Here is a 26,217-nt window from a genome sequence, read left to right on the forward strand (position 1 = left end):
AAGTGTCTTTTCTATGTCATAAAACACCCAGTATTAACCAGAAAGGAAGAAATATTTAATATAAAAAACTTCATTACATGGATGTTCACATTTGAATTTTTGCATTACTCCGGACTCCAGCTGAGGTTTGTGGTGACAGCAGATCTGATGGAACACAAAATAGTTTTCTCAGTAATTAACATACGCAACACGGCATAACATGACAAAAATAAGTCTGAGGCAATCCAAGAACGGCAATAGTTCAACCATGATAAAGACAATTTCAGGAGAGTTTACAGTTGTGTAAACTCATTTGTAAAACTCGTAAAAGCTAACATTTGTGCTCCTTGGTTTTAAAGCAGATGAGCCAGTTCTTTTAGAGATGTGGAAACAAGGTTATTGGTTTTACATCTCATGAACCAAATATGCATATAAAAACGTAATGTGTCAATTTGATTTAATAACTTTTATTGGCAATAAGTCATTTAAAATAGAACATAATATACCTACATTTTAATTTTTCTTAGCAAAATGTTCTATAAAGTCTAAACACGATATTCAGATTTATATTGTGTTTGTGGAATATGAATAAAGCAGCAAAATCCACCTGTTTTTCTCCTTCTCAGGGGGCGGCCATTTTGCCACTTGTCAACTGAAAATGACATCATAGTTGCCGGTACTCAGGGCTCAGGTAACCACCATTCACGGCTCAGCTTGGGAACGTCACATGGCAAAAATCTGAAAACAGGTGAGCCGTGATTGGTTGTTACCTGAGCCCTGAGCAATAAATAAATAAATCTAATGTAGCTACATCATGGGGGGAGGAAAATCCTTCAAATAAAAACAAAGCCAAGCATAACGTGTGACACGACTAAACAGACAAGTTTTTTTCTTCCATCCTCACTTACCTGACTCACTGTAGTCCACCCTGGTGAGGAAGAGGCCGCGGGCCGGAGCAATTATATTCTTTGGATAAGCCAGAGAGTCCCGAGCCTCCATGATCTCTTTCAGCTTCGTAAGGGAGATCCTTCTCTGGCCCACGGCCACGAGGGCCCCCGTCATTCTGCGCACCTGAAGCAACAACGATACGGCTTAATTAGAGATCTTTATGCAAAATTAAAAAACAAAAAAAAACCGTGTGCCAATACACAATTCCAGGAGACTTTCAATGTGAATTCATGGGACTATATGGGAATAAACTAGAATTCTGCAATATTTCAGGTTTAGTTTTACAACAAGAAATTTAAACAAAGCCTAATCTAGGTTAAAACAAGATTAGTACAGATGTACCTGAATTTCTACACTTCTACTCTTTTTTGACTGGTTGCCAGCCAATTACTCTAAATTCACCTTTAATTCCCACAGTTTCTTGTATTTTTCAATTTAAAGCATCCGACTTGTTTGAGTAAATATTCATCTTAACCTCTAATAAGGAATGAGCGTAATAGTCCCATCATTACGAATGTGATTGTCAACTAATTGAGTCAATAAGGCATTAGGGCTAAATTTAGTGCACTACTTGGCTGCAACCACATGAGGCGCTGTTGAGTCAGAGAACAATATGACATACGAGTTATGATAGACAAGCACCAGCATAGAACATACCTGCTTGTAGAGAAAAGATTTGCTTTTAAAAGTCAATTCCCAGAATGGAATCTCTCTGCAAGACACCACGAGGGAAAAAAACATGTAAAATGATTCAATTTGTATACGTAAAACATTGATTGACAGGTGATCTGTCCTTGATGAGCCTGCTTCTTGCACAGGATAAGCAGCAGGCACATTTGGTTGACCTTCACAAAAAAATATTGAAACAATCTGAAAATAATAAATTCTCAGTTTTGATTGTCACGGTCAAAGAGGTATTAGTTTTCAGTTGTGTAGAAATGCACTGGATCATAAGTCGTTTCTATTTATTTATTCATCGGATGGTGTGATGAGAAGGTGTGCACACTTCATTTTTACTCCCCCACCCAAAAAGATTTTTCTTTTTAACTAATTGACTTTTACAGGTTATAGGTCACAATAATGGTGGAAAATGTTTTGAAATGATTCATCTAGGCTTTTTCACAAAATCCTGCAATTCAAAGAGGCTTGGGTGTACCTTTTATATCCACTGTAATGAATCCCTGTGAATATTTCCACTGCTGCTGAGACCAAACCGGATTATGTGATGATGAAAAAGTTTGTATCTGTCTCCTCTTCTGATATGCGAGTCTGCGACACCCAGTCAATGAATATTGTCCTCTCGTCTGGCATTTAAGTCATCCCAGCCTTCATCATCCTAAAAAAGACTGACTTTATATTTTTGGGGAGAAAACTGAAGAAGAAAAAAAAAAGATTAAGGTCAAATGCAAATTTGGCTTAGCGTTCTGATCATATGTGATCTCAAGTGTATTCATATTTTGTGACAGCTCATGGACTCTGAAGAACAGCAATTCTGAGCATAGCGTAATTGCCGCATTCCCTCAAATAGCGGTTCTTCTTCTGATAGACATCATGCCCCAATATCGGGCTCGGCATCCAGATAAGACAAATAACCACCACTCTCAAATGAACTTTTAGCTGTCTAATGTTGATACAAGTTGTAAGTATTGTCGATTGCGAGTAAATGATGCGTCTCAAATGGGGGTCGCCATTGTCGAGTGATGTCAGAGTGAAGCAACCGGGGTAGATACTTTTTCTACAACTATTTAGCCACATTAGCCTACAATGGCTAATGCTAATATACACTAGCTAGCACAATCACCTGTTCACCTTCACAGTGTAGCTGGCTATAATAATAGATTGACACGGTCGGTCAAAATATTGGGCACAGCTCTTATGATGCAGTGCAGTTCTACACTATTGAAATCTAAAAAAAAAGGAAAAAAAGACAATAAACCTGAGCCAAGAAGGAAGAATTTGGGATACCGGTTTTGCATTTGTTCTCATTAGACTGTATGTATGGACCAAGTGGACCATGACATATATATATATATATAGTTATAAATCAGTATAATATGAATTATGAATATGCCTGTAAAGAAGTAAATCATAAAAAAAGTCAGTTCTTGGAACACTACAGAAAGAATTGTGTCTTAAAGTGCTGCTTTTTTTGTTTTTTTAATTAGGATCAAATCACCACCAAATGTTAGTTCCAAGCCTGACATAACACAACTACCTGTTTCTGGATCCAAAATTGAAATCAACCTTTTGCGTTTCAATAATTCACTGCTCCGTTTCCTCTTTTACCACTGTGACACTCATGAATTAACAACGGCATTCCAACTGCAAGACAACCCTTCACAGAAACAAAATCCAGCGTCAACCGCTTATGTCAATAACAGGGTTATTATAGTTTTGGAATTTTTCATTTTAGTTCATCTTGAGTTTTAAATTTAGTTAGTTTTAATCAGTTTTCACGGTGGTCCTATTAGTTTTTTTAGTTTTAGTTAGTTTCATTATTATTTTTAGTTTTTTTTTTTCAAGTGTGTATTGTGCGCAATATTTAAGAAACACTATGGGAGCAACGTCATCTGAAGGTGCTTTTTTATTGGCTGCTGCTAGATGACGTCACGTTTGTGTGACACACTTTCAAATGTCCTTATTTCGGTAAATATCAAAATAAATCATCCCCAAAGGCTCATGCATTAAATTGATTACCAAAGACTAAAACGAAGGACATTTTTGCTACAATTATAGTTGGTTAATGTAGTTTTAGTTAGTTTTCGCTTTTTAAAAGCATTTTTGTTTTTTTAATTTCGTTAACGAAATTATTTTTTGAACTTTAGTTTTTTCATTTTAGTTAACTAAAATAACCTTGGTCAATAAAAGAGGACTTTCAGTGAAATAAAAGTAGTACTAAATGCTGTGTCTGTTATCAAAATGCTCCTACCTACCCAATTCCCAAAGTGGAATCAACTCGTCTAAGGTGTTACCCTACAGAAAACATTGACAAATTCACTTAAACAAAAGAGCAACAAAAAAAAAGAATTTTTTTCGGTTACTTGGTGGCTACTTCATTAGGAAATATTTATTTTTAACACTTAAGAATCTCAGAATTTTGGCTGTCTTTTCTCTCTGTTTTGAGGGGGTGGGACTGCCATGCAAATGAGCCACTGTTCAGCTTTAGTTACCATGACAACTTGCGACAGAGTAAGAGAAACCTCTGCTTGTGCTAATTAGAGTGTTGCCAACTAAGCCACTTTGTTGCTACTGTATATTTAACGTCAGACCCCTCTAGCAACTACATTTCCAAAAAGCAACTAGTGCAAATCTAGAATTTTTTCTCCTAGTGTTGTTAGATCAGACTTAGCTTAGCATTTAGCGTTGATGTGATTATGTTTCCATGTAGTTCGGCTGACACTTGAAGATGGCAGAAAGCATTTCAGTCTATTCTTATGTACAAGCAATTTTTTATTCATCACCTTTAGTAGCTAAAAAACTGAATCCTTAAATCCCGTTTACCTGTGGAAGTGCTCACATACAAATGCTCTCCCAGGCTGTATCCTGGCCACATCCAGCGTCCTTACAGGGTTCCTAAAAGACAAGTCGGAGTTGACTGCCCTGAAGCTGCTGAAGTCGTGAGTTCCAAGCAACATGGCGCCCGCCTCGCTCATGGCTTCCACGTCGAGCTCCCTGACAACAAACACACGGTGTGACCAAAAGCACTCGGCGGCATTATTGCAAGACACCAAGTTTCATTTTATTGAAATAAGTGTAGCAAACAAATGTAGGAAAAGGCAGCAGACACCCAGAGCTAATACTTGGTTCCCCCAAAAAGCGAATGTCAGCTCTCAAATATGATCTGATAGAAAGAGAGAGCGGAACACAGCGAGCAGGGAAGAAAGAAGAGAATGTCTCACTAATTAAAAGCGTAACGCCTTCAATTAAAATCTGGAACATGAGAGTTGGTCCTAGATGAAGAAGTGAAAAACATGATTTTCCGATAAACTCTTGGTTAATTCACTGCCATTGACTGCTATAGACGTCAAAAATTCATTTGAACAATTTCTATTAGTTTAACATTTCTTTCCACTTTTGTTAACAAGAGTATGAAAACCTATAATTTTTTTTAGAAATACAGATATAAAATGTGTGATTAATTAAAAATTAATAAAAAATGTTTTTAATTGTAATTAATCACATGACTTCACTAGTTAACTCACAATTAATCACACATTTTATATCTGTTCTAAATGTACAATAAAAAATATAGGTTTTCATATTCTTGTTAACAAAAGTAGAAAAAATGTTAAACTAATAGAAATAGTTCAAATAAATTTTTGACATCTATAGCCGTCAATGGCAGTGAATGAGTTAAGGATGTTAAAGGAAGTGCTACATGGCATCATTATGGATTCACATGTTCCATTGCTTATTCAACACAAAGTGTAAACAACCTTAAGATTGTTTGGATTGACGTGGAATGGAATTCATACTACTACATCACCTTAAAGTCAACAGTCTAAAGTACATGGATGGATAATGGAAGTTAACATTTTCTCAGATTTTAAACTAAGCAAATACAAACTGTATTTCAACATAAAAACGGCCTTTTTCTATATGGATTTAAATGAAATACACATCTGTATTTTGTTACAATGCAAACCAGTACTAGTTGACTTCAACGATACCTCATTAACCTATTAAAAGTTGCACAAGCATGTAAATATTTAATAAATATGGTAAAGTGAGTGTAAGACCATCCATAAAAAGTACAATAGTAGTGCATATCTGTTTAGTCACTTTTTTTTTTTAGTTCAGCAAGAAGGCACATACATAAATTAAAAAAACATCATGACATAATACAATATAAAATCAAAACTAACAAGAGGAATCAAGATGAAAAAGTCATTAGTGATGTATTGCCAAGATGTCCAAACCCCTGCAGTCCATTTTTTAGCTGGACATACAAAGAATAACATTTGACGTAGAACGCAACACTTTTGGTACAGACCTGACAATGACTTTGACTAATAACAATAACAATAATGATAATATTACATTCGTTTTCAATATAGAACTTTCATGAAAAGTTTGAAAGCGCATATTGTGTTGGTTTTCTGTTAGCAGGCTACTTCCTGCTCAGTAAAAATTATGTAAGATATAGGGACAGAGACATTATTTTTTTCTTCCTGGGGTTCGAGGAAATAGTTCAATCAGCATTGGGCATTTTATGGCTATTTTTAAAAATATTTTTTCTGCCTTTTGGCTGACAATTACTGATTTTTTGGGGGGTCAATTCTGTGTACATTTAATAGTAACTTCCGGGATTTCTTCTTTTTGTTTCTGGACATTTTATACTTTGTGAATGTTTTGAATGAATTACTTTTTTTTCATATTCCAAAGAAATGTAATTGGTAAGTTTCTGCCTTTCTTCTGTTGTTTTTTTGGACATTTTATGTTTACTTTTTGAATGTTTTCTTTTCTGCCTTTTTAATTCAATTCTCTGACATCTTTGGCAATTTCATGGACATTTTAATGGTAATTTTCTGCTTTTCCTCGTCCTTTTTTAGGACATTTTATGGTCACTTTTTGGGCATTTTTAGGTAAAACTTTTTCATCTACCTTTTGGCACTTTTTTTTTTTTTTAACTGAAATATTTAGACATTTTTTCTAATATTGAATTGTTCTTTTTAAAAATCTAAATCATTTACTCATTTAAATAAGATTTTATCTACAAATTAAAATGAATATGTAAAAAAATAAAATAATTTCTACTAATTTTTTTTGGAGATCCACGGGAAGCTGCAGGAGAGGGACTAAAGAGCCAGAGCAGCAGGTTGCAGACCCCTGCTGTAGACTTTGCATAGTCTCCTTTGGCGGAGGTCATCATGTTTCACCTGCTTTGAGAAAAGCAGATGAGAGGAGAGTTCTTTCAGCTGGCGGTGGCGAGCGATGATGAAGGAGCAGATCAAACAGGGATGCTCAGGGGCGGAAGGACGACGCGGATGCTGAAAATGTGAGACGGGATAACGAAGCAAAAGGGAGGGAGGCAGGGGAAGACTGATCGGGAGACGTGTGGGTGTTGCTCGGCATGTGTATGAGCCCGCAGCTTATCTTGGCCTACTTTCCTCCCCCCTCCCCTCCCTAAAAAAAAACGAGACGACAAATGCTCATACAGTATATGCTCCCTGAAATGTGTTTCTTCACGCTCCTCCTTCCAATTTCCCAATTCCAGCCAAGAGAACATCATGTAAGCAGCAAATCTCTTTCCAAAGCATTCTTCTCTCGTCCTTCCTTTCTTGCCTTGACATCCATCGTTTCCCACATCGCCGTCTGTCCTTTGTTTGTTTTTGGGACATCAGCTCAGATAAAACGTTTGACTGGAGTTGACTGGCCCTAATTTGCAGTTGCGACTGAGCACATGTGGATTATTCATGTGTCTAACATGACATTGTTTCTGCAAGGCTTGTTAGGAGCGTATTGAGGGGGTTTGTGTGTGTGTTAGATTGAGCTCAGACATTCAGCTCGCTTTCTATATGAAAGGGAATCACAATCATATAGGCGCACACGCACTGTCGACTCACGTGTGGCGAAGATTCCAGCACATGTCGCGCTCGGCGAGGGGAAGCTGAGAAGGATACGAGACACCCAGGGCGATGCGGTAGACGTACGTCCGGGAGAGTGCTTGAAAACGGGCGTGGAAGTCATCAGGCACGCGATAGGCACGGGTAATGCTGGCAAAGGGAACATATTGAAAAATCAACATACTTGTTGGTCTGGCACTAGTACATTTGATTAGAATACAGCATCTACATCATTAGAGATGGGTGAGCACCGATACTAGGTATTGGGCTGATACCCAGCCTTATTTTTTGTGTGGTCGTTTTATGATCAGGCACTAGAAATTAGAATAAAAAATTCATTTTATGCATTTTTAAGGAAAAATGCTATATTGGGATATAGGACTTTCTTTATAATTATCTGTGATTGTTTCGGAGGGAAATTTTATGTATCAAAAGTCGGGTTGTCAAAATTAGTGCGTTGATTTAGAGTTAACTTAAGTTCCTTTAACGACACTTATTTACCATGCGAGATTAACGAACGCCCCTTACTTTGAAAGCCTGTACTGGGGGAATTCCAGTTGCAACGCAGCTGACACGTCAACGTCAAAATTAAGCAGTAATAAATGTAATAATAATGCATATATTTGTGGAGACTGGGGTCAAATTATATTTTATAATTTAAAAAAATTGCAGAATTTCACAAGTTACTTCATGTTAAAGATTAGATAGCGCTTAATATGAAAAGAAAAATGCACTGAGCTATCACCAATGTCTTACAAATGCAACTATGCTATCTAGTGGCAGAAAAATGACCTCAAAATCAATGACCGCAAATCGATATCACACTCGTTTATTACAATACAGCACATCTTTTTAATTTTAACTCAATTGTATGAATTACTATGAAATTACTGTATCAATGACTAAAAGATACAACCATATTTATATTAGTTTAACATTTTTTCCACTTTTATGTTAAGAGTATGAAAAGTTAATAAATATTTTATTGTACATTTAGAACAGATATAAAATTTGTTAAATTTTGAAGTCATGCGATTAATTACAATTTAAAAAATTGATTGCCTGACACCCCTAAAAGTACGAGAAGTATCGGTGACAACTGAAGACTTGAGTACTCGTACTGGTATCAGTCTGAGAAAAGAGAGCGAAAAGAAAGACTATCGAACATGCAAAGTTTTGGAATATTTGACTGACAGCTGTGTATTTTATTTAGTTGATTATTTAAACAATAAATAGGGCTGAAAGACTACACAGGTATTTCCTGGGTTAGGGTTAGGGTTATCTATATCCGGTACTACTGAAAACCAGCGATATGTGAAAAACAGCTAATTGTGAAGTTGTAAGCCAGTACAGCCGCAAGAATTGCCTGAAGAAAAAACAAACCACTTGTATACAAAGTAACAGATGTGGAACGGGCAGAGAAAGGAAAACAAGAGCCATTGACTGTGACTCTCGGGTATCCAGGTCAGGCTAATCCACAAAGGTTGAATCACGGAAACTGGACTTTTTCTTGTTTCTTGAAGACATTTTACCTTTCATCCTAAAAGGCTTCTAAAAATCGAACCTAGCTCTCTTTACTTTGAATACAGCAAATGTTGTGTTCTCATATCCCCCATCTCCTTTCCTTTAGTTTTGCTAGCTAGCTAATTGCGCTGGATTGCAAATCATCATCCTCTGGTGGCCATTTTTCCTCAATTACATGGTCATCCATCCAGTACTTCAAATATCTAAGCCAGGGCCAAAGTCCACCACTGTGTGGGCGAGAGAATAGCGGACCACCATTTTCTTGCTTCAAGTCACGCTGCTAGCAAGGCTAATGCGACAACTGATCAAAAGCAATCTTCATTCCCCACACATTGGAACAGATGGTTTCCCAATTACAGCCATAAAAAGTGTGCATGGGTCTTTGTCTAAAATGCCAACGATGCAGCTTTTACACAAAGGCACATGCATTGTCAGAAAGCACAAAGCTCAGGGGAGCTAAGCGCTTACGCGCAAATATTTAGCATTAGTTCAGGATGAGACGTGCTTTGATGTGCATCCAGCAAGGGGACATTGTACACTTCCTGTGTGTGACATTTAGACGGCTGTCTCTTTTGATATCAGATCAAGTGGTGGCAAACAATGAATCCGTCTGTGTGAGGTATTGGAATGTAATTAAGGTCAGTGCCATTTGCAATCATGACATCTGCTTTGAATTCTGGTGAACCACCGGATTTAGAAACCCCATTAAAAAAAAATCCTGATTGGATGTGCAGTTTTTCTTCTTCTGAAATCTTTATGAGCTGTTTAGTTGATCAGTTGTCAAGAAATGAAAACTATCATGTAGGTTCACAACATACGCATATCACTCAGTAAAGCCTAATCTAAAAAAGACTAACTTTAGATTTAATGCAAAATACAATTTTTCCAAAAATAGTGTCTTCTGCTCTTATAGAGGCTGCACCCAAATTAATCCACATGAATAAATAAGCGCCACACCCCAAATAGAAAGCTCCGTTACCACCCCACCAGGAAAAAGTGTCACTAGGTGGGTGCAACTACATTTACCATGACTGATTTTAGGGATGTCCAGCTCGCATTTTGAGTATCTGCTGATACAGAGTCCTGATAAAATACCTCTGCTATGCAATGTCATAAAGAAGAGAAACAAAAACCACATTGTCTCAATTATTGTTTTTTTTTTTTTATTGTTTTTTTTTTACAAAAGTATATCAAGATGATAACTTTTTATATGGCTGTAAATTAGCATTAGTTCAAATCAAGTAAAGAAAAGAAAATAAGTTATTGTTGCCTTTTTTTTTTTAAATCTGATATTTTTCAGCCATTAGCTAAAAATCCCGCGAACGGCTGATTTCCGATCACGTCGATCAGGTCGGGTCAACCCCAATTTTTAAGTGTCATGTCAACGACACACTGCCTGCACAACATTGACAAATGTAAAGCTGACGTTTATTATATTATTTCAAGAATGCACTTCTTAAAACAAAAGCCTCATCCTAATAAATGCCCTGCCCCTAAAATGGACACTTTGCACTCGCCACAGTTCACAGCCACTCCTATGAAGCAACATAATATAGCATCACTATCATAATTTGTATTGTCAATTTATTATAAATAAATTTGCACTTAACTCATTCACTGCCATTGACGGCTATAGACGTAAAAAATTCATTTGAACTATTTCTATTAGTTTCACATTTTCCCCCTTTTGTTAACAAGAATATGAACACCTCTAAAAAAAAAAGATTGTACATTTAGAACAGATATAAAATTTATGATTAATCGTGAGTTAACTATTGAAGTCATGCGATTAATTACAATAAAAAAAATCAATAGTCTGACGCCCCTAATTTTTTAATAATCTTTTCTTTTTTTTGTAATTAGGGGTATCAGGCGATTATTATTATTTTTAATTGTAATTAATCACATGACTTCACTAGTTAACTCAAGATTAATCATGAATTTTATATCTGTTCTAAATGTACAATACATTTTTTCCTAAGTTTTCATATTCTTGTTAACAAAAGTGGGGGGGAAAATGTGAAACTAATAGAAATTGTTCAAATGAATTTTTTACGTCTATAGCCGTCAATGGCAGTGAATGAGTTAATTTTATGCCCGCTAAGAGACAAACATTCATGCCATTTTTCTCCCGCTTATACTTTATTTTCATAGCGCCACCATTGTTTAAAGGGGAAGTCAACCTTAAACATTTCTTGACAATAATATGTTATATGTGACCTCACTAGTCTAAACATGACATTCTGATTAACACTCCATTTGTGTAATCTGAATTATGCAGCAAAACACAATGCGTTTTTATTCATCTCAGGGGGACGGCCATTTTGCCGCTTGCTGTCGACTAAAGATGACATCACAGTTGCTCAGGGCTCAGGCAATGACCAATCACAGCTCACCTGTTTTCTGAAGCTGCGCTTTGATTGGTTGTTACCTGAGACCTGAGCAACTGTGATGTCATTTTCACACAACAGCAAGTGGCAAAATGGCCGCCTTCTGACATTAACCAGACTGCCGTGTTTAGACTAGTGAGATCACATGGAACATATTATTGTCAAGAATTATTTTTTTGGGGAGGGGGTGGGGGGGGGACTTCCTCTTTAAGTCTTTAACTCTTTTTTTTTTTTGTCCATTCACCTCAAAGACGCCATGCCTGAAAGCATAGGCATGCAATTTATGACTGAATTGCTAATTCAGGTACCAACCTAATGTCAACACAAATGGTGACGCCGCAGCACTCACTAAGACAGGCTGCTGTGGGTTGGCATACTGACCGTCAGTGGCTGTGACGGTAGAGAAAGATGCTCCTCAACACGATGCATCATGCATGCACGTGCACGTGCACGTCTATTTCTGTTCACAGAGTTACATTATAGATCTCGGTGCCTGTGTGTATGTGTGCCCCGGTGCATGAGAAGAGAAACTAGGTTACGAGGGAGGGGACTGGGTGCCACACGTGGCACAGGAAAGCTTCACGTCTTCTAATGGCACCTGCTGGAATGTGAAGTGACAGCGTTTGCGGTTTGCCCGGAAATCACAAACACACACAAAGACAAACAAACATGGAAATGCCACAACACACACACACTCGCTTCTATTTAAAACGTAAAGATTGCTTTTTAAATGATCTTCACACATTTAAAATGAGACCATTGGTAGGGAGTGTTTTTGTGGCACAGTATATTTCATGAATTGTAAATAATAAATGTTATAGGGTTTCACTTTTCTTTTTTTAGCTTAAAGGGGAAGTCAATGTTAAACATTTCTTGACAATAATATGTTATATGTAACCGCACTAGTGTAAACATGACATTCTGATTAATATTACATTTGCGAAATGTGAGTTATGAAGCAAAAAACAGTCATTTGTATCCATCTCCAGTGGCGGCCATTTTGCCACTTGTTGCCGACTGAAGATGACATCACAGTTGCTCAGGGCTCAGGCAACGACCAATCACAGCTCACCTGTTTTCTGAAGCTGAGCTGTGATTGGTTGTTACCTGAGACCTCAGCAACTGTGATGTCATTTTCACTTGACGGCAAGTGGCAAAATGGCCGCCTTCTGATATATAACTGCTGGATTTTGCTGTTTAACTCATATTCCACTAACACAATATTAACCAAAATACCGTATTTACACTAGTGGGGTTGCATACAACATTTTATTGTCAAGATTTTTTTTTGGGGTGGGGGGGGGGTCGCCCTCCCTTGCAGCCCAAATTGCTAAAATACATCACACATTGTCATAGCAAGCTCAAATCTAATAATGTAGAACTGAACCAACTACATTATTACAACAAGTAACTGTTTCTTCCTTACGATGAATAAAATAACTTTCAGTATATTATTCATCTGTGTCAATCCGGGATCCAATAAAAACGTATTCAGGACCCAAGTTTGGGAAACCCTAGTATAGGCAGACAACACAAAGTACTTGTGTTTTTTTTGTGTTTTTTTAAATCTGCACCAGTCTTGAAGGTTATTTCCATTCAGCGTTGCAGGTGCATACGTGCGTATTATTGGATACTACAGAGCAAAAAGCAGAGCAGAGATAATCCTTTGTAACCTTCTCTCTGCAGGTTGGAGGATTAGTGGGATGCAAGTGGGATGCTGGGAGCTTGCCTCCTTGCTTACAGCTTCTCTCCGTCTGTTTCCCAATTAGCTTGGTCTCTCCTTCATACGTTCACTTCTCTTTCTGTTCTGCAACGCATTTGAAGCTTGACTACATCCCACTCGCACTCTGAGAAATGATCAAATGATGCTTTGTTTATCTGAAAAGTATTAACTCATTCACTGCCATTGACGGCTATTGACGTCAAAAATTAATTTGAACTTGAAATTAATTTAACATTTTTCCACTTTTGTTAACAAGAGTATGAAAACCTAGAATGTTTTCATTGTACATTTAAGACAGGTATAAAATGTATGATAAATCGTGAGTTAACTATTGAAGTCATGCGATTAATTACGATTAAAAAATGTAATCGCCTCAGCGATGAAAGAAAAGATTATTAAGAATTAGGAGGATATTTTTTTTAATCGTAATTAATTGCATGACTTCACGAGTTAACTCACGAGTAATCACAAATTTTATATCTGTTCTAAATGTACAATAAAAAATTCTAGGTTTTCATATTCTTGTTAACAAAAATGGAAAAAAATGTTAATCTTAAGAAATAGTTCAAATGAATATTTGACATCTATAACCGTCAATGGCAGTGAATGAGTTAATCACAAATACGTCTTTGTTCATCTATTGGTGTCAGCGATGTACGGTGACAAGCAGAACAGTTAGATGCTAAATAAAGGTTGGAAAAAAGTGTTATCTATTCATTCCTAAATTGTTGTGTGCCAACAGTTTGTTATTTATGAGACTTTCCTCCCAACATTTTGACCACTTGAATGGACAGGATTTGGTTTTGGTTTGTATCATTCATTGTCTTACAAACATAGAGACAGACAAGACAACCATTCATAGTACACTTATGTTAACACAGTCACTGCCTGCATGGAAGTCAGGCAAATAACTAAAATAGTATAATTTCTTCCAGTACAAAAATTGAAACTAGAGATAGACCGATATGTTTTTTTCAGGGCTGATATCGATACCGATTATTAGTGGTCAAGGATAACCGATATTTGGAGCTGATATTCATTTTCACTAAAAGGTAAAATATTGACATGAAAATTTGGAGAAAAAAAATACAAACTCCACCTCTTATTTATTTGTGTAATTTTAAAGCACATGTTTATTGAATTACATTTAGGGTTTGTAAAATATTGGAGTTAAAAAAAATCTTATTAAATTACATTTAGGGTTTGTAAAATATTGGAGTTAAAAAAAAATCTTATCAACAGACATCTTTGTTTTAAAAATCTAACAAAAAGTTTTCAAAAGTTAAATAAAAACAGTAAAGTCTTCCAAAATTTTTAAATATCTGAAGCATTAAATTTGTACTTATCTTAGTTTTAATTTCAAACAAAAACAGAAGGTGCAGAGATTTCTCCAGCGTCAGCGGCATCTCTGAAAATGTAATTAGTTCTGTAACACTTTTTTTTACAATGAATCTAATATCGGCCATATGATTCTTCAAAATGGCCGATGCCGATATTTGTCAAAATGCTGAATATCGGCCTGGCCGATAATCGGTCTATCCCTAATTGAAACGTACCTAATTTGCTCAGCCTTGAGGTGGAAATTGAGCGCCTCAACTAAAATGTCCTCGGTAAATGGCGGCTTGTCGTTTGTGCGTTGGAAATCAAAGTGGGCTGAGTTAGAGAGAGCGTGGACGCCGCGATCTGTCCTGCTGGAAATGGACAGAGACACTGGGTCGAGTGGCTTTAGTCTTCTTAATGCATCCTGCATGTAGCCATGGAGAGAGAAAAAAATTGGACAACGTAAAATTAAGAACTCAGTGTCAGTTGAAAGTTAACATCAACTAACTTTAAAATCCAGCCATCCAGTTTTATCATAAAGTTCGTATGCAAGCTGGGCTCGGCTATTCCAGCTAACCTACCAATGCACAGGGGTGATGTTGGAGGAAGACTTGAGATCCAAACCCTGAACCTAACATGAGGCAGATATACTAACCACCAGATCACCACACAGATTCATTCTGCTGTGGACTGGTTACTCCCAGTTGCAGAGCAGCTTTGTAAATAATCAACTTTCTCCACAAATATATTTTAATGTTACTCGGTAGGCTTATATTCGAGTGTGTTTGATAATTTAATGAATAGCATTGAGATTGTTACCTCTAAGTGATCTTGGACCCCTCGTTTCTTCAGGAACAGTTGATTTGGAGATAGTTTGACTGCACCACTGTACACAAATAGGTTGTTCGGTTGTTATGCTATACATAAAATGTATGTAAAGAGTGGCCTACCTGTATTTAGTTCCAATGTATTGGAAAAAGATGAGGTATCGTGTCTGGTTGCACATGATCTCTTCGATCTATTTCATTGTGCATATTAAAAGTATCGCATGTTAACATGAAATGAGGAAGAAAGACACTTAATATATATATATATAATACATAACGCATTCAACACCAGTGAGCCGATAAACGTCGCCCTGTACTGTCCAACGTGCTGCGAGGCGCGAGCTGCATCCGGATGTAGGCACACTCGGATTTGTAGTCCGGAAGTACAGGCTTCATCAACCCGCAGATAACTCCTGCCGCTGTTCCGTGAACATATGTGGTCATTTGATATGCCACAGAGCAAAATACTAATTTAAAAATATACTATGGTTCAACGTTTTAATATGTAGCCTACTTTATTTGCAGTAAAGAACTTCTGGAGGACGTTCTCTCTCCTGTCGCTTTTTTTAATACGTCATCATTCAGCGCCAAATCATGCACTCTGTTCCAATGAAAAGTGATGAGCAAAAAAGTCATGAGAAGCCAAGGTAAAGTTGTGAACACTTTTTTTAATGACCATGAGGGACTAACTTTACTTTTTAAACAGTCACCTGCCTATAAACAAGATTACACATATGAGATTATCCAATTTGTCGTGTTAAAGTGGGATTACAAATTAATGTGGATTATGTATTGACCTTTTGCACGTGACGTCACAGCCCTCATGGGAATGCGCCCTCCGGGACGCTGGACTGCCCGCAAAAAAGCCACTTGCCTGTATTGTAACCATTGAATCTCATACAGCGTAAAGTCCTTAATCTAATCGATTATTTTATAAAATGGTCATATCTTGCTGTGCGATCGGTTGTACAAACAGACAAAGGAGTAAACCAAATGTTGCTTTTTTATCGTATACCTATTAATGAAGACAAGACATTGATAGCAGCAATCAACAGAAAGGACTGGCAGCCCACAAAGTATTCACAGAATTGCAGCGATCATTTTATGCGAGGTTAATAGATAAATGTTCATGCATTTTACTAGTAAACACGTACACGAACAAAGATTGTAACAGAGGTGTTGAATAGCGTGTTTCAAATCACATTAACGAGCCAGATAGTTAGCGTCCACTCCAACTGCACAAACACACAGTTTAGTTTTAAAATGTACCTTCTTCAAAACTATTAAGTACATTTGACTGTTTAATAAAGACAAACTGTGGCTGGGTTTTTACTTTCTTTACCTGGTTTTCCCATTCTGTCTACTACAGCCTCGTCCTCGAGGGCCGAAGTCCTGCAGGTTTATTGTTTCTGTCCTGGAGATTTTGGTATCAGATGTGTTTGGAGGACGGAAATATCTAGAATTTGCAGTACACCAGCCCCTAAGAACCAGGGCTGGTGAAGCTTGGCCTACATCAGGGGTGGCCAAGTTCAGTCCTCGAGAGCCACTATCCTGCCTGTTTTCCATGTTTCTCTCCACTAACACACCTGATTCATGATCAGGATCGTCATCAGGCTTCTGCAAAGCTTGCTGATGAGCTAATCATTAGATTCAGCTGCGCTGAAGGAGGGAGACATGGCAAACAGGCTGGATAGTGGCTCTCGAGGACCGAACTTGGCCACCCCTGGCCTACAGTACATGATTGACACCTCTATTTATTCTAAAAGAAAAACGCATACCAACAGGTTTTGTATTAGTCATATTAGCTACTAGCTTTAATACATTTATTTCTAAGTTCACAAAATTAGCAAAGCTCGAGTAAATTGTTTTAGCATGTTATTCCCACCACCCATCCACCGTTTCTCACTATGAGCAATATGAAAGTTCATTCAAAACTTTTAGTCAAATTATCACAGTGGGTCTTAAATTGACAGTAACAAAAATGTGTTAATGGTGGATGGATTTGTATATTTTAGAATCTGTACTTTAGGAGAGTTTAATCAGTACTTCTGTTAGTGTTTTCCCATCTCTGACCATCAGTAATACTTTAGTGACATCATGACATGCTTTTGTACACCTTTATACTGCCTAAAAAATGATTAAAAAAACATACTCTGAGCTGTACTTAAATAATGGTTCAATTAAAATTTATTGCATACCCAATAAAGTGAAATCAAAATTGGATTTAAATGTTTAAAAACACAGCTTTTAAAGGTTAAATGTAAATGCAATTGCACTTAATGACATAAAAAATGTACAAAACTTAAGAGTAAAAATTCACTGTATTGGATTTTCTGTATTTTTTTTAACAGGCTGGATCTGATGTTTGATTGTATTCCACGTTTTGAATGTTTAGAATTCTATTAGTATTTTTAATTTAATTATTCTTTCGCGTTACACTAGATAGAAAGCCCACATACCCACTAGTGGTATGAGAGCAGTTATTGCAAGTCGCCGCTAGTCGGCGCTCTCCTCTTCCCACTTGATTCTCCAACGCTCACTCATCCTGATCCTTCCCTTTCTCCCTCCCTCCAACCTCCCTCCTCCTCTCTGGTTGTAGTAATTCAGTCACCGCGCACACGGCTCGCCTTTTTGGTGTCACGGTGCCACTGAGAAGAGGCTCCGACGGAACTGCCGCGCGTCAGGGACACGACCAGCCACCGTCCACCCCCCTCGGTTAATAGCGACAAGCCGCCGCGGGCGATGACACTGACGCACTGAGGCAGGAATACACGACGAAGACGCAAAAATGACGGTGGACTTTGAAGAATGTATCAAGGATTCGCCCCGGTTCAGGTAAGACTGCTGCGCTAAACGGCACGCCTTCTTTTACGCATGATTTTTTTCCCCCTCCTGACGAGAGGCGAAGACTGCTTGCGTCAATCAACAGGGTGAACAAATCTAATCATACTCTCCTAAATGTCATTCAAAGGGCAATGCCGTACTTGAATAAATAAATAAAGGAATGCGTGTGTTATGTATGAAATTTATGAACGTGTATTGCAAGCAACGTGGGCTCAGTATTAAAAAGAGAGAGAGAGAGAGAAAAAAAAGGGGATAATATGGTCATTGCTCAATAATGCTCAATCCAGTAGGAGCCATTTGCTAGTGAAAGTGCCGATGTAATGACTTCATTAATTGATAGGTCGTCTATTTGAGATAATTCATTAATGTGGCCTTCATGAGACAGCATGTGTGAGAAGGGCCTTCCTTGCCTCAGCATGGACATACATTGCATGTCCTTGCAGCTGCATTTGTGTCCTGGCTGGCCAAGAAATCAGCAGGGAGGTGAGAATGCTCTCTGCGGGGAAGAGGGCATGTTTACCGGGCATACATCCAGATGTTTGGCCCCCTTGTCTGCCCACCGAGGGAGGGGGAGGGCGGCGGTAGCTGCACTCCATCCACGTGCCAGCCAGGCTTGGAAGCTTCCCATGCAATTCAATGGAAATAAGTAGTTTCATGGTGTCAGCGTCTGCTGCCGATGTGTTGCTTCCCTTTTAGTCTGCTTGCATGTGAGATCTTGCTGTTAACAATAGACAACCTCAATTAGAGGATGGAGTGAGCGAGCGAGCTAACGGGGGAGACTTTGATGGATGGCGAGGACGAAAGGTCACCGCAAGAGGCAGAGAAAGGGCTCTCCCATGCGCTCGAGCGGACCACTCTTTGGAAAATTCCGCCATACACACGGAGAACAGAATGTCGTGTCGGTTAAAAATGAGGTCGTGATGTAACTTGGGTCCTAATGATGTCTGCTCTGTTATTAACACCCAACATGTAATGGATACTTGTAAATAGCTGTGGTGCCTGTGGAAGACGACGTTTATCCCGTTGAAGATTGTAGGGAACTGGAACCTGCGGCCTGCCGTACATGAGTGATGTGGCAGAAACCAAAGGAACTGTTGCACATTTTTTAGCTACTAATTTTCATGAGTGGCTGACCGTCAGCCTCCGGTTTTGCTGCCATTCAAAGGTTTGAATCTCTTGTGACACGACGTCTCGTCAGGTGTAACAGCCAATAGCCAATCAAGTGACAGTGAAAATAACTAATCAGCAAAGAGCGTAAATTACGTCATTTGGACATTTCCTATGTATTTTTACCTCGTGTAGTTGGCGAAGAAATATAGTCGACCCTCTGCGCATGTGAGGCGAGCAGTGTTGGTATTGCACAGTGGAAAAGCCGCATTCTCCATACTGTTCCTATTGTTAGTACACATTATCAGGTTAGATTATCTCTACTTTTTGTCTGCTGTGTTTGACCTCTGCTCAAGTTACCGATCAGCTGTTTTGAATTAAAATCATTCCACATTACTTGAACCAATATGTGCATTCGAATTTCTCAAAACCTCTTTCAACATGTTGGAACCATAAAAATGATGCCTGCATGCATCAGCTCGGGGTTACACGATTTAAAAGGACGTTCTTCGTCATTGAAGGTGACTGAAGCAGGTCGGAATGTTTCGAGTCTTGCAGCGTTTCCCTCTTTATTGGAGTGACCGGGCTTCCTGGCTCTGGTTATTGTGTCATTTTAGAAAAAGCAGCATGAGAGTCATTGCTGTGTGTTCTCCCACACCCGATGCTACAGCAGCTCCTTCACGCCCACTCCCAGCAGGTTTTAACTTGTGCAACTTCTTCTGTGTTTTTGCATGATTGAGTGTGCATGGACGAGTACTGAAGGTATGCTGAGCATCTGTAACACACATCTCTTTGTTCATTCATCAACCTCGTCGTGCCCTTGTCATGCCGCTCACCTGCCGTGTTCGTTCACCACAACAATGTGGAGATAAAGCTGGTGCACCTGCTCAGTGCGGTTGACATCTGATTCCTTCGAGGCAGGCTCATTGTTTCTGTTTTTATCCCTTGCGCAGCTTTTGGTTCATTTCTTCTTGAGCATTTCTGTTGCTAATAGTTTCATTTTAAGGGTTTTTATAGATTTTTTTGGGGGGGGGGAATAGTATACTAGTATCAGTGTTTCCCACATATTTGAAATCTACCTGGGTGGGTGGACTCGGGGTGGGGGGGGGTCTATCTCAGTCCTGTTTAGTCTTCTCTAACCTCATGATCCACAAGTGAGTGACAGCGAACTAATGTTACATGCGCTATATCTGGTCGCGACACGTTTAGTTTTTTATATATTTTTATTACATTTTCTTGAAAACGTCTTGGGTGGTGGCTAGTTTACTTGGGTGGCCCGCCCAAGTATTAACATGGTGTGGGGAAACACTGAGTATTTTTTGTGTAATCCTGCTAACAGACAAATAGGAGTTTAACTTGTTGAAATGAGTCTGAGTGTGAAATGTATTCAGTTGAATGCTTTATCATACTTCACATTCAAATTTCATTTTTAATTTGAATTGGAGTTTGTATAATAATCAGTTGCCAAACTGCTGGGCACACTAATGTAATTTAATAATGATATATCATTTCATATCTGAAGTGACAAACCTGTGGAATCAGGACACAAAGGCAGACAAGACGCAGGAAAGAGTCTTTACATACAAAAATACAAAGTAACAACAAAGAGCGGCGGGATTAAGATGACTTTGAAGTAAAAACTTGACGGCGAAATCTTAACTGGAAGGGGCTGGAAACCTCAACGTGCTCAGAGGAACCTCAGCTAAGGAGCCTCGACGTATTGAAATGTGTTTGAGTAACTTTTGCTAGGGCAATGCCTAATTCTATATGACAGAATAAAGAACTATATGATAAAATAAGAGTGACTAGACATATTAAGAGTGCAACTGCATAGCAATTGACCACATGATAATCGAAAGGGACAAAGTAACTGCATAAGCGACTGACAACATCAACATCGTAACACAATGACCCCACGACATAAAAGTGTGACAAGTCAATGTAAGAGTGACTAATTTAGGCTCATAGCAACTGACTACATTATCACATTATCTTCATTAGGGACATAGTAACTGCATAAGCGACTGTCAACATCATGACACAATGGCCCCTATAAAATAAGAGTGACTACTGCATAGCAACTGATCACATTAACACAGTGAGTGACATAACAACTGCAAACGACTAGACACATTAAGAGCGACTAATATAGGCACATAGCAACTGGATAGCAACTGAGTGCATTATCACATGATCATCATAAGGGACATATTAACTGCATATGATTAGACTAATTAATGATTAGCTAAGGGTGACCAAATACATCATCAACATAATCAAACATTATCGTCATAAGGGACATAGTAACCGCACAAGCAATTGACAACATAAACATAACAGAATGACCCAACCCAAAACACAGTCGTAAATTAATTCGATCAAAATATGCACACAGTATCATATTTGCTGGGGAACACTGACAGGGAAAAAAAGCAGATAAAGAATTGAAGCAGACAGGATTCTAAAAAAATGTATAAAGTAACATCATTTGCAGTGAGAGATGCGGTAAAACATTGCCATCATTCATCTGTTATGAGGCATGCATGCTTTACATATGTCTTTGTTTTCATATTGATTTGCTTTTCACAGAAGCGGAGCTTTGTGTATAGGACTCGTATTTAGCTGTTGACAGACATTCTGCCATAACAAAACCCATATGCCGTGCTTCAAGTCTGTGTTTATAAACGGTGTCTTGTAAATATGAAAAATGGCCTCCAGTAATATTTATCCCAGGTCAGCGTGTACACAGCTGTGCGGTAAAAGAACCAAACACACCAGTCTGTTTCCTCTTCAAACAAGTTCACCCTCATTCCGAATGTGACACATGAATAAATGTCTTATTGGGAAACAATATGATGCCATTGTAACTGGTATCCTCATTCAAAACATAACTCAGATTTAGGACAAAATCTATCTTTACATGCTTTTCAATGAAGAGGAAAACACAGCATTTCATTGTTCACCTTCACATCTGCAGTTGAATGTTGTTCAACCTGCTTGATGGCTGATAATCACATCATCTCTTCAGCTTCCAAGCCAAGTTGAATGATAAAAATAAACAAATGCACAGAAGGGCATTCTTGTCTTTCTCAAAGCGGAACGGGCGTGGAAGATGACGTCGCGTTGTTCCCCCAAGGGTTTCTTTTGCCTCGTCTAGAGTGGTTGCTATGGTTACCTTGGGAGGGAAAAATGGATGAGCGGTCACAATCTGTCTGGGTATATTTATTTAAAGAGCCAACAGTGGGTGGCAAAAGGTTGAAAGTGTAAACAAGTTATCATGATCATATTCAAATTCATGGGATTTTGCCAAATGTACTCTGTTGTAAATATGGTTTGTTTAGTAAGGATGTTTTATTTGATTCTTTTTGATGTGAAGGGAAATGGCCTGATCATTTGTGTATTGACGACAAAAAATGTGTTTATTTTGTCACGAGGAGAAATGCTGACTTAAATCATTGTGTTAAACCTCTAAGGTGGAACACAATCTGTTCTGGGACTGTGGTCAACATGTGATTTATTTATTTTTTTAATAATTTTTTTTTGGGGGAAGTAAGAAAAAATAAAAAATGTGTCAAAATTATTTTCAGAGAATCTAATATGAATAAAGGGGATTCATAATTTACTTAAAAGTTTTTGAAAGTGCTTCGCTGCCATCTCAGATTTGGTTTACTGACATGATTTTAAAATCTCCTGTCTATTTATTGGCAGATTAAAGATGCTCTGGATATCTGTCTGGCGCCGTGCTTTTTGCACAAGTGTCTGGATTACTTCCTGCGTCACGGCTTTTAATCCCGCATATCATCTCTTCACCTGTCTGAGATAATGCTGTATGGTGGCTCGGCTGCCTGAAATATGAAAATGCAACCCTCCGAAGTGAAAGGTGGGAAAGTTGTCTCCCACCAACGAGCTGGAGTCTGGAAAGTGTAACATGATGAACTGACAGAAGAATGAAGTTGTCTTTTTCACACAGTGTCCTTAAGGCTTGAAAGTATTTCAGCGAAAACCACTTTGAAATCCCCCATTGACCCTTCGAACCTGGCTGGAAATAGACATCAGCAAACATTAAGAAGGATTCCAGACCACTCACATTAAGTTCACTCATTCCAAACACCGGCTCGGATGAGTTCTGGCACAAACATGTTGCTGTGACAGGAAGACCCCAACAATGTTGACCTAGAATTATCATATAGTAATACTTTATATATACTGTACATCTTATGATTTGACAATGCACAGCTCTGCTTAAGAATTTTCTCTAAATTGCTCGCCTCATAAATCTGGCAAATACCATTTGCGTTTGGCTATAATCTCCAGGGATTTGCATCACAGAGATGTAGATTTTCTTTGGAAGGTATAGCAAGGTCAAGCAATTTATTTGTACTTGATTTAGTCCCTTGTATGATCACAATGTATTTGTGGGTCAATTTGCTCTTAACTTCCCGACTTTGTTAAATCTGAGCTCAATTGAATTTTGATTAATGAAGATAAGCGGTACGGAAAATGGGTGGATTGATGGCTGTGTCTTGAAGCAATTGTGCAAAATGAAAGCACAATTGGCTGCAACCAGCAGAGGCGCGTTGCTTTAGGCTCAACTAGTTTGTGACCTGCCAAGCTAAGCTACATGCTTCGTTTCTGAATTAGCGATTTTTGTCCGTTCTTATTCCTTATGATCTCGTGAAACGTCATCAGTACTGTTCCACTTGAATGTACGAATAAACAAAGAACGCAAGGAATGCATCGGTTGGATACTTGTGAAGATTTGGCTGGGAGAATATCCCACGATGCATTTCGTGCGGCTACCACGGTCGGAAATTCGTCAGCGTTCACAAAGAAGCCTACATAGCCATTCCAGTTTACAAAGTGACTAGCGTTCTTCGGAAGGGCGTTCTTGCGCGCTTCTTAGAATGACCGTCCTTGGCGAGTTCACGAGACTGTACTCTGCATTTTTAATATTGAGAAATTACCATTCACTATGACACAACTCGTCAGGGCAGCAATACTGTATTCAATAGCAACGTGACTCTTGTCTAGGAACAAGAGTTTAAAATTCGGCTGCAACTAACAATTATTTAATAACAATGGCCAACAGGAAATTTTAATCAGAGATGGCTTTATGTGTCGCCTAAAAGTATTTTTGATGCTAATAAAAAAAACTCGTTGCCTGTTTTTCAGCACATCAGATTTTTGAGATATTATTTTCATTTTTTGTTTGACCTGTAAAAACTTGCGCAGTACAGATTTTACCATGCATTGTAATTTATAGCTATGACACACACAAATAAAAATCCACCTGTTAGCTACTGAACCTAACCCTTAATTCATAAATATTACAATAATGTATATTTTGGGTTTATCAAATTATCAATGATTTGGTGTGGTCGCTAATATGTCAGAAAATAGACACCATTGTTGACCATTGTTTTCCATAGTAAAAGCAGATATTTGCAAATGTCTTTTGTCTACTTTCATGGAATACTACAGAAATTTGAGAATGTTTACTGATGTCAGACAATTTTAAATTACATGATGGCAATAAATAATGAATCGATTTTCAGTCGATTCATTTGCTTAGTGTTATTAATTAATTGTACCTCTGTTTTAAAACATTCATGGATTGTTTCTCTCGCCCATTTATTTCATTAAACGGAAAGTCAGCTTTAAACATTTCTTGACGATATGTGATCTTACTAGTCTAAATATGACCGTCTGATTAATGTTACATCTGTGGATTACGAGTTTAAAAGCAAAATCCATCCGTTTTTATCCATTTCACGGGCCGCCATTTTGCCACTTGCTGCCGACCGAAGATGACATCTCGGTTGCTCGACAGCAAGTGGCTAAATGGCCGACTTCTGATATTGATAAAAAACTGCTGGATTTTGCTGCTCAACTCATATTTTACTAACACAATATTAACCAGGCTGTCGTGTTTAGACTAATGAGGTCACATAGAACATATTATTGTCAAGACATTTTTGGGGGGGTTGACTTCCACTTTAAAATAACAATCGAACAATGAATAGTTTCTGGGTCATCACTACATCGTCAAGTCTTGAGACACTCCCTGATTTGTTCGAATTTAGATGTTTCTGGGGTTGGTGAAGGACTCTGGTTGGTGGCCTGGTGGGGGGTGGGTGGTGTCTGGTTGGTGCTGGATTTCACTTTCCTTTCTTTTCTTTGGTCCTTCCTCGGGTCTCCTGACGGCCTCACGACTCTGGCTGGAAGTGTTCGGTTTAGGTGAACGGTATGGGACTGTTTATAGGTTTTAGGTGAACTAATGAATACACACACACTCACACGCACATACACATACTCACCCACATACAAAATAAAAAATATTTAAAAAAAATAAATAAATAAATAAAATAAAAAAAGAGAGAGCAATGATGATGACATGTCAAATCGGTAAAATTACAGAATAAACAATACTGAGTTCTCCAGAAAAAAAAAAATGTCTTGAGACACACATCTTAATCAGCGAAATGACATTCAAGGTTGAATTAAACCCCTTAAGTTTCCTTAGTAACTGACACACACACACACACTCACACACACACACACTTCCCAGAAGAGTGGAAAGCTACAAAGTGTACAGTATGTTGGCGGCGGGGGGGGGGGGGGGGGGGTACTGTGTCTTCAATTTTCATTTTCTGTAGCAGTAAATGCCTAATAGTGTAGTCAACGCTGTCCTCGACCCTTGCAGAGTCATGTCATCTGTTCACATCTGCAATTAAAAAAGCAAGTCACTTTTGAACTAGCAATCAAACCCCTAGAACTGTCTTAACATTTTAAGCAGCACAAGTGCTTGTAAAATATCAAGAAGGCCTCTCACCAGATCACATCAATACTGTGTCTCTGGCCGTGCATATAAAAGGTAGGCAGACTTTCTATCACGTCGGGAGCTTGAAACATTCCTGCTAGTTCAAAGACTTGTGGAGATGTTGTGTCACAGCGGAGGGCAGCAGAAGTCTCGCTGTTTGTTCTGACAG

At 38.2% G+C, this 26,217-nt stretch overlaps 2 protein-coding genes across 7 annotated transcripts in view; one reads left to right on the plus strand and one right to left on the minus strand.

The window, feature by feature from the left end:
* Positions 1-33: 33 nt before the first annotated feature.
* pusl1 (pseudouridine synthase like 1) lies at positions 34-16,860 on the minus strand. Of its 6 annotated transcripts, none has more exons than XM_077572232.1 (8): positions 16,620-16,860; positions 15,270-15,336; positions 14,687-14,874; positions 7,494-7,643; positions 4,429-4,599; positions 1,585-1,639; positions 888-1,050; positions 34-144 (listed from the first exon to the last, which is right to left on the minus strand). In XM_077572232.1, exons 1-8 carry the CDS (start codon positions 16,841-16,843, stop codon positions 86-88), a joined length of 1,077 nt encoding a protein of 358 aa, XP_077428358.1. In that variant the 5' UTR covers positions 16,844-16,860; the 3' UTR covers positions 34-85. The 6 variants fall into 6 exon arrangements, 5 of the variants coding, with proteins under 5 accessions (XP_077428358.1, XP_077428359.1, XP_077428363.1 ...); XM_077572233.1 differs by lacking the exon at positions 16,620-16,860 and adding an exon at positions 15,401-15,658; XR_013294956.1 differs by lacking the exon at positions 34-144 and adding an exon at positions 2,084-2,299 and having other exon boundaries at positions 967-1,050.
* Positions 16,861-17,876: 1,016 nt separating this feature from the next.
* Positions 17,877-26,217, plus strand: part of acap3b (ArfGAP with coiled-coil, ankyrin repeat and PH domains 3b) — a 57,714-nt gene continuing 49,373 nt past the window's right edge. The window contains exon 1 of the mRNA XM_077572238.1: positions 17,877-18,112. Coding sequence (XP_077428364.1) covers positions 18,066-18,112 — 47 coding nt within the window. The 5' untranslated portion in view covers positions 17,877-18,065. The remainder of the gene's footprint in view (positions 18,113-26,217) is intronic.

This window comes from Vanacampus margaritifer, chromosome 8, assembly GCF_051991255.1.
Source record: "Vanacampus margaritifer isolate UIUO_Vmar chromosome 8, RoL_Vmar_1.0, whole genome shotgun sequence".
Taxonomy (NCBI): domain Eukaryota; kingdom Metazoa; phylum Chordata; class Actinopteri; order Syngnathiformes; family Syngnathidae; genus Vanacampus; species Vanacampus margaritifer.

Excerpts from the sequence above, each read along its gene's own strand:
- pusl1 (XM_077572232.1), bottom strand. The coding sequence starts at position 16,843 with ATGGAAAACAGGCAGGATAGTGGCTCTCGAGGACTGAACTTGGCCACC. Across the intron at positions 15,337-16,619 it reads AGACAGAATGGGAAAACCAG|TGGTGCAGTCAAACTATCTC; the intron begins GTAAAGAAAGTA and ends ATTTGTGTACAG. Across the intron at positions 1,051-1,584 it reads AATCTTTTCTCTACAAGCAG|GTGCGCAGAATGACGGGGGC; the intron begins GTATGTTCTATG and ends TTGTTGCTTCAG.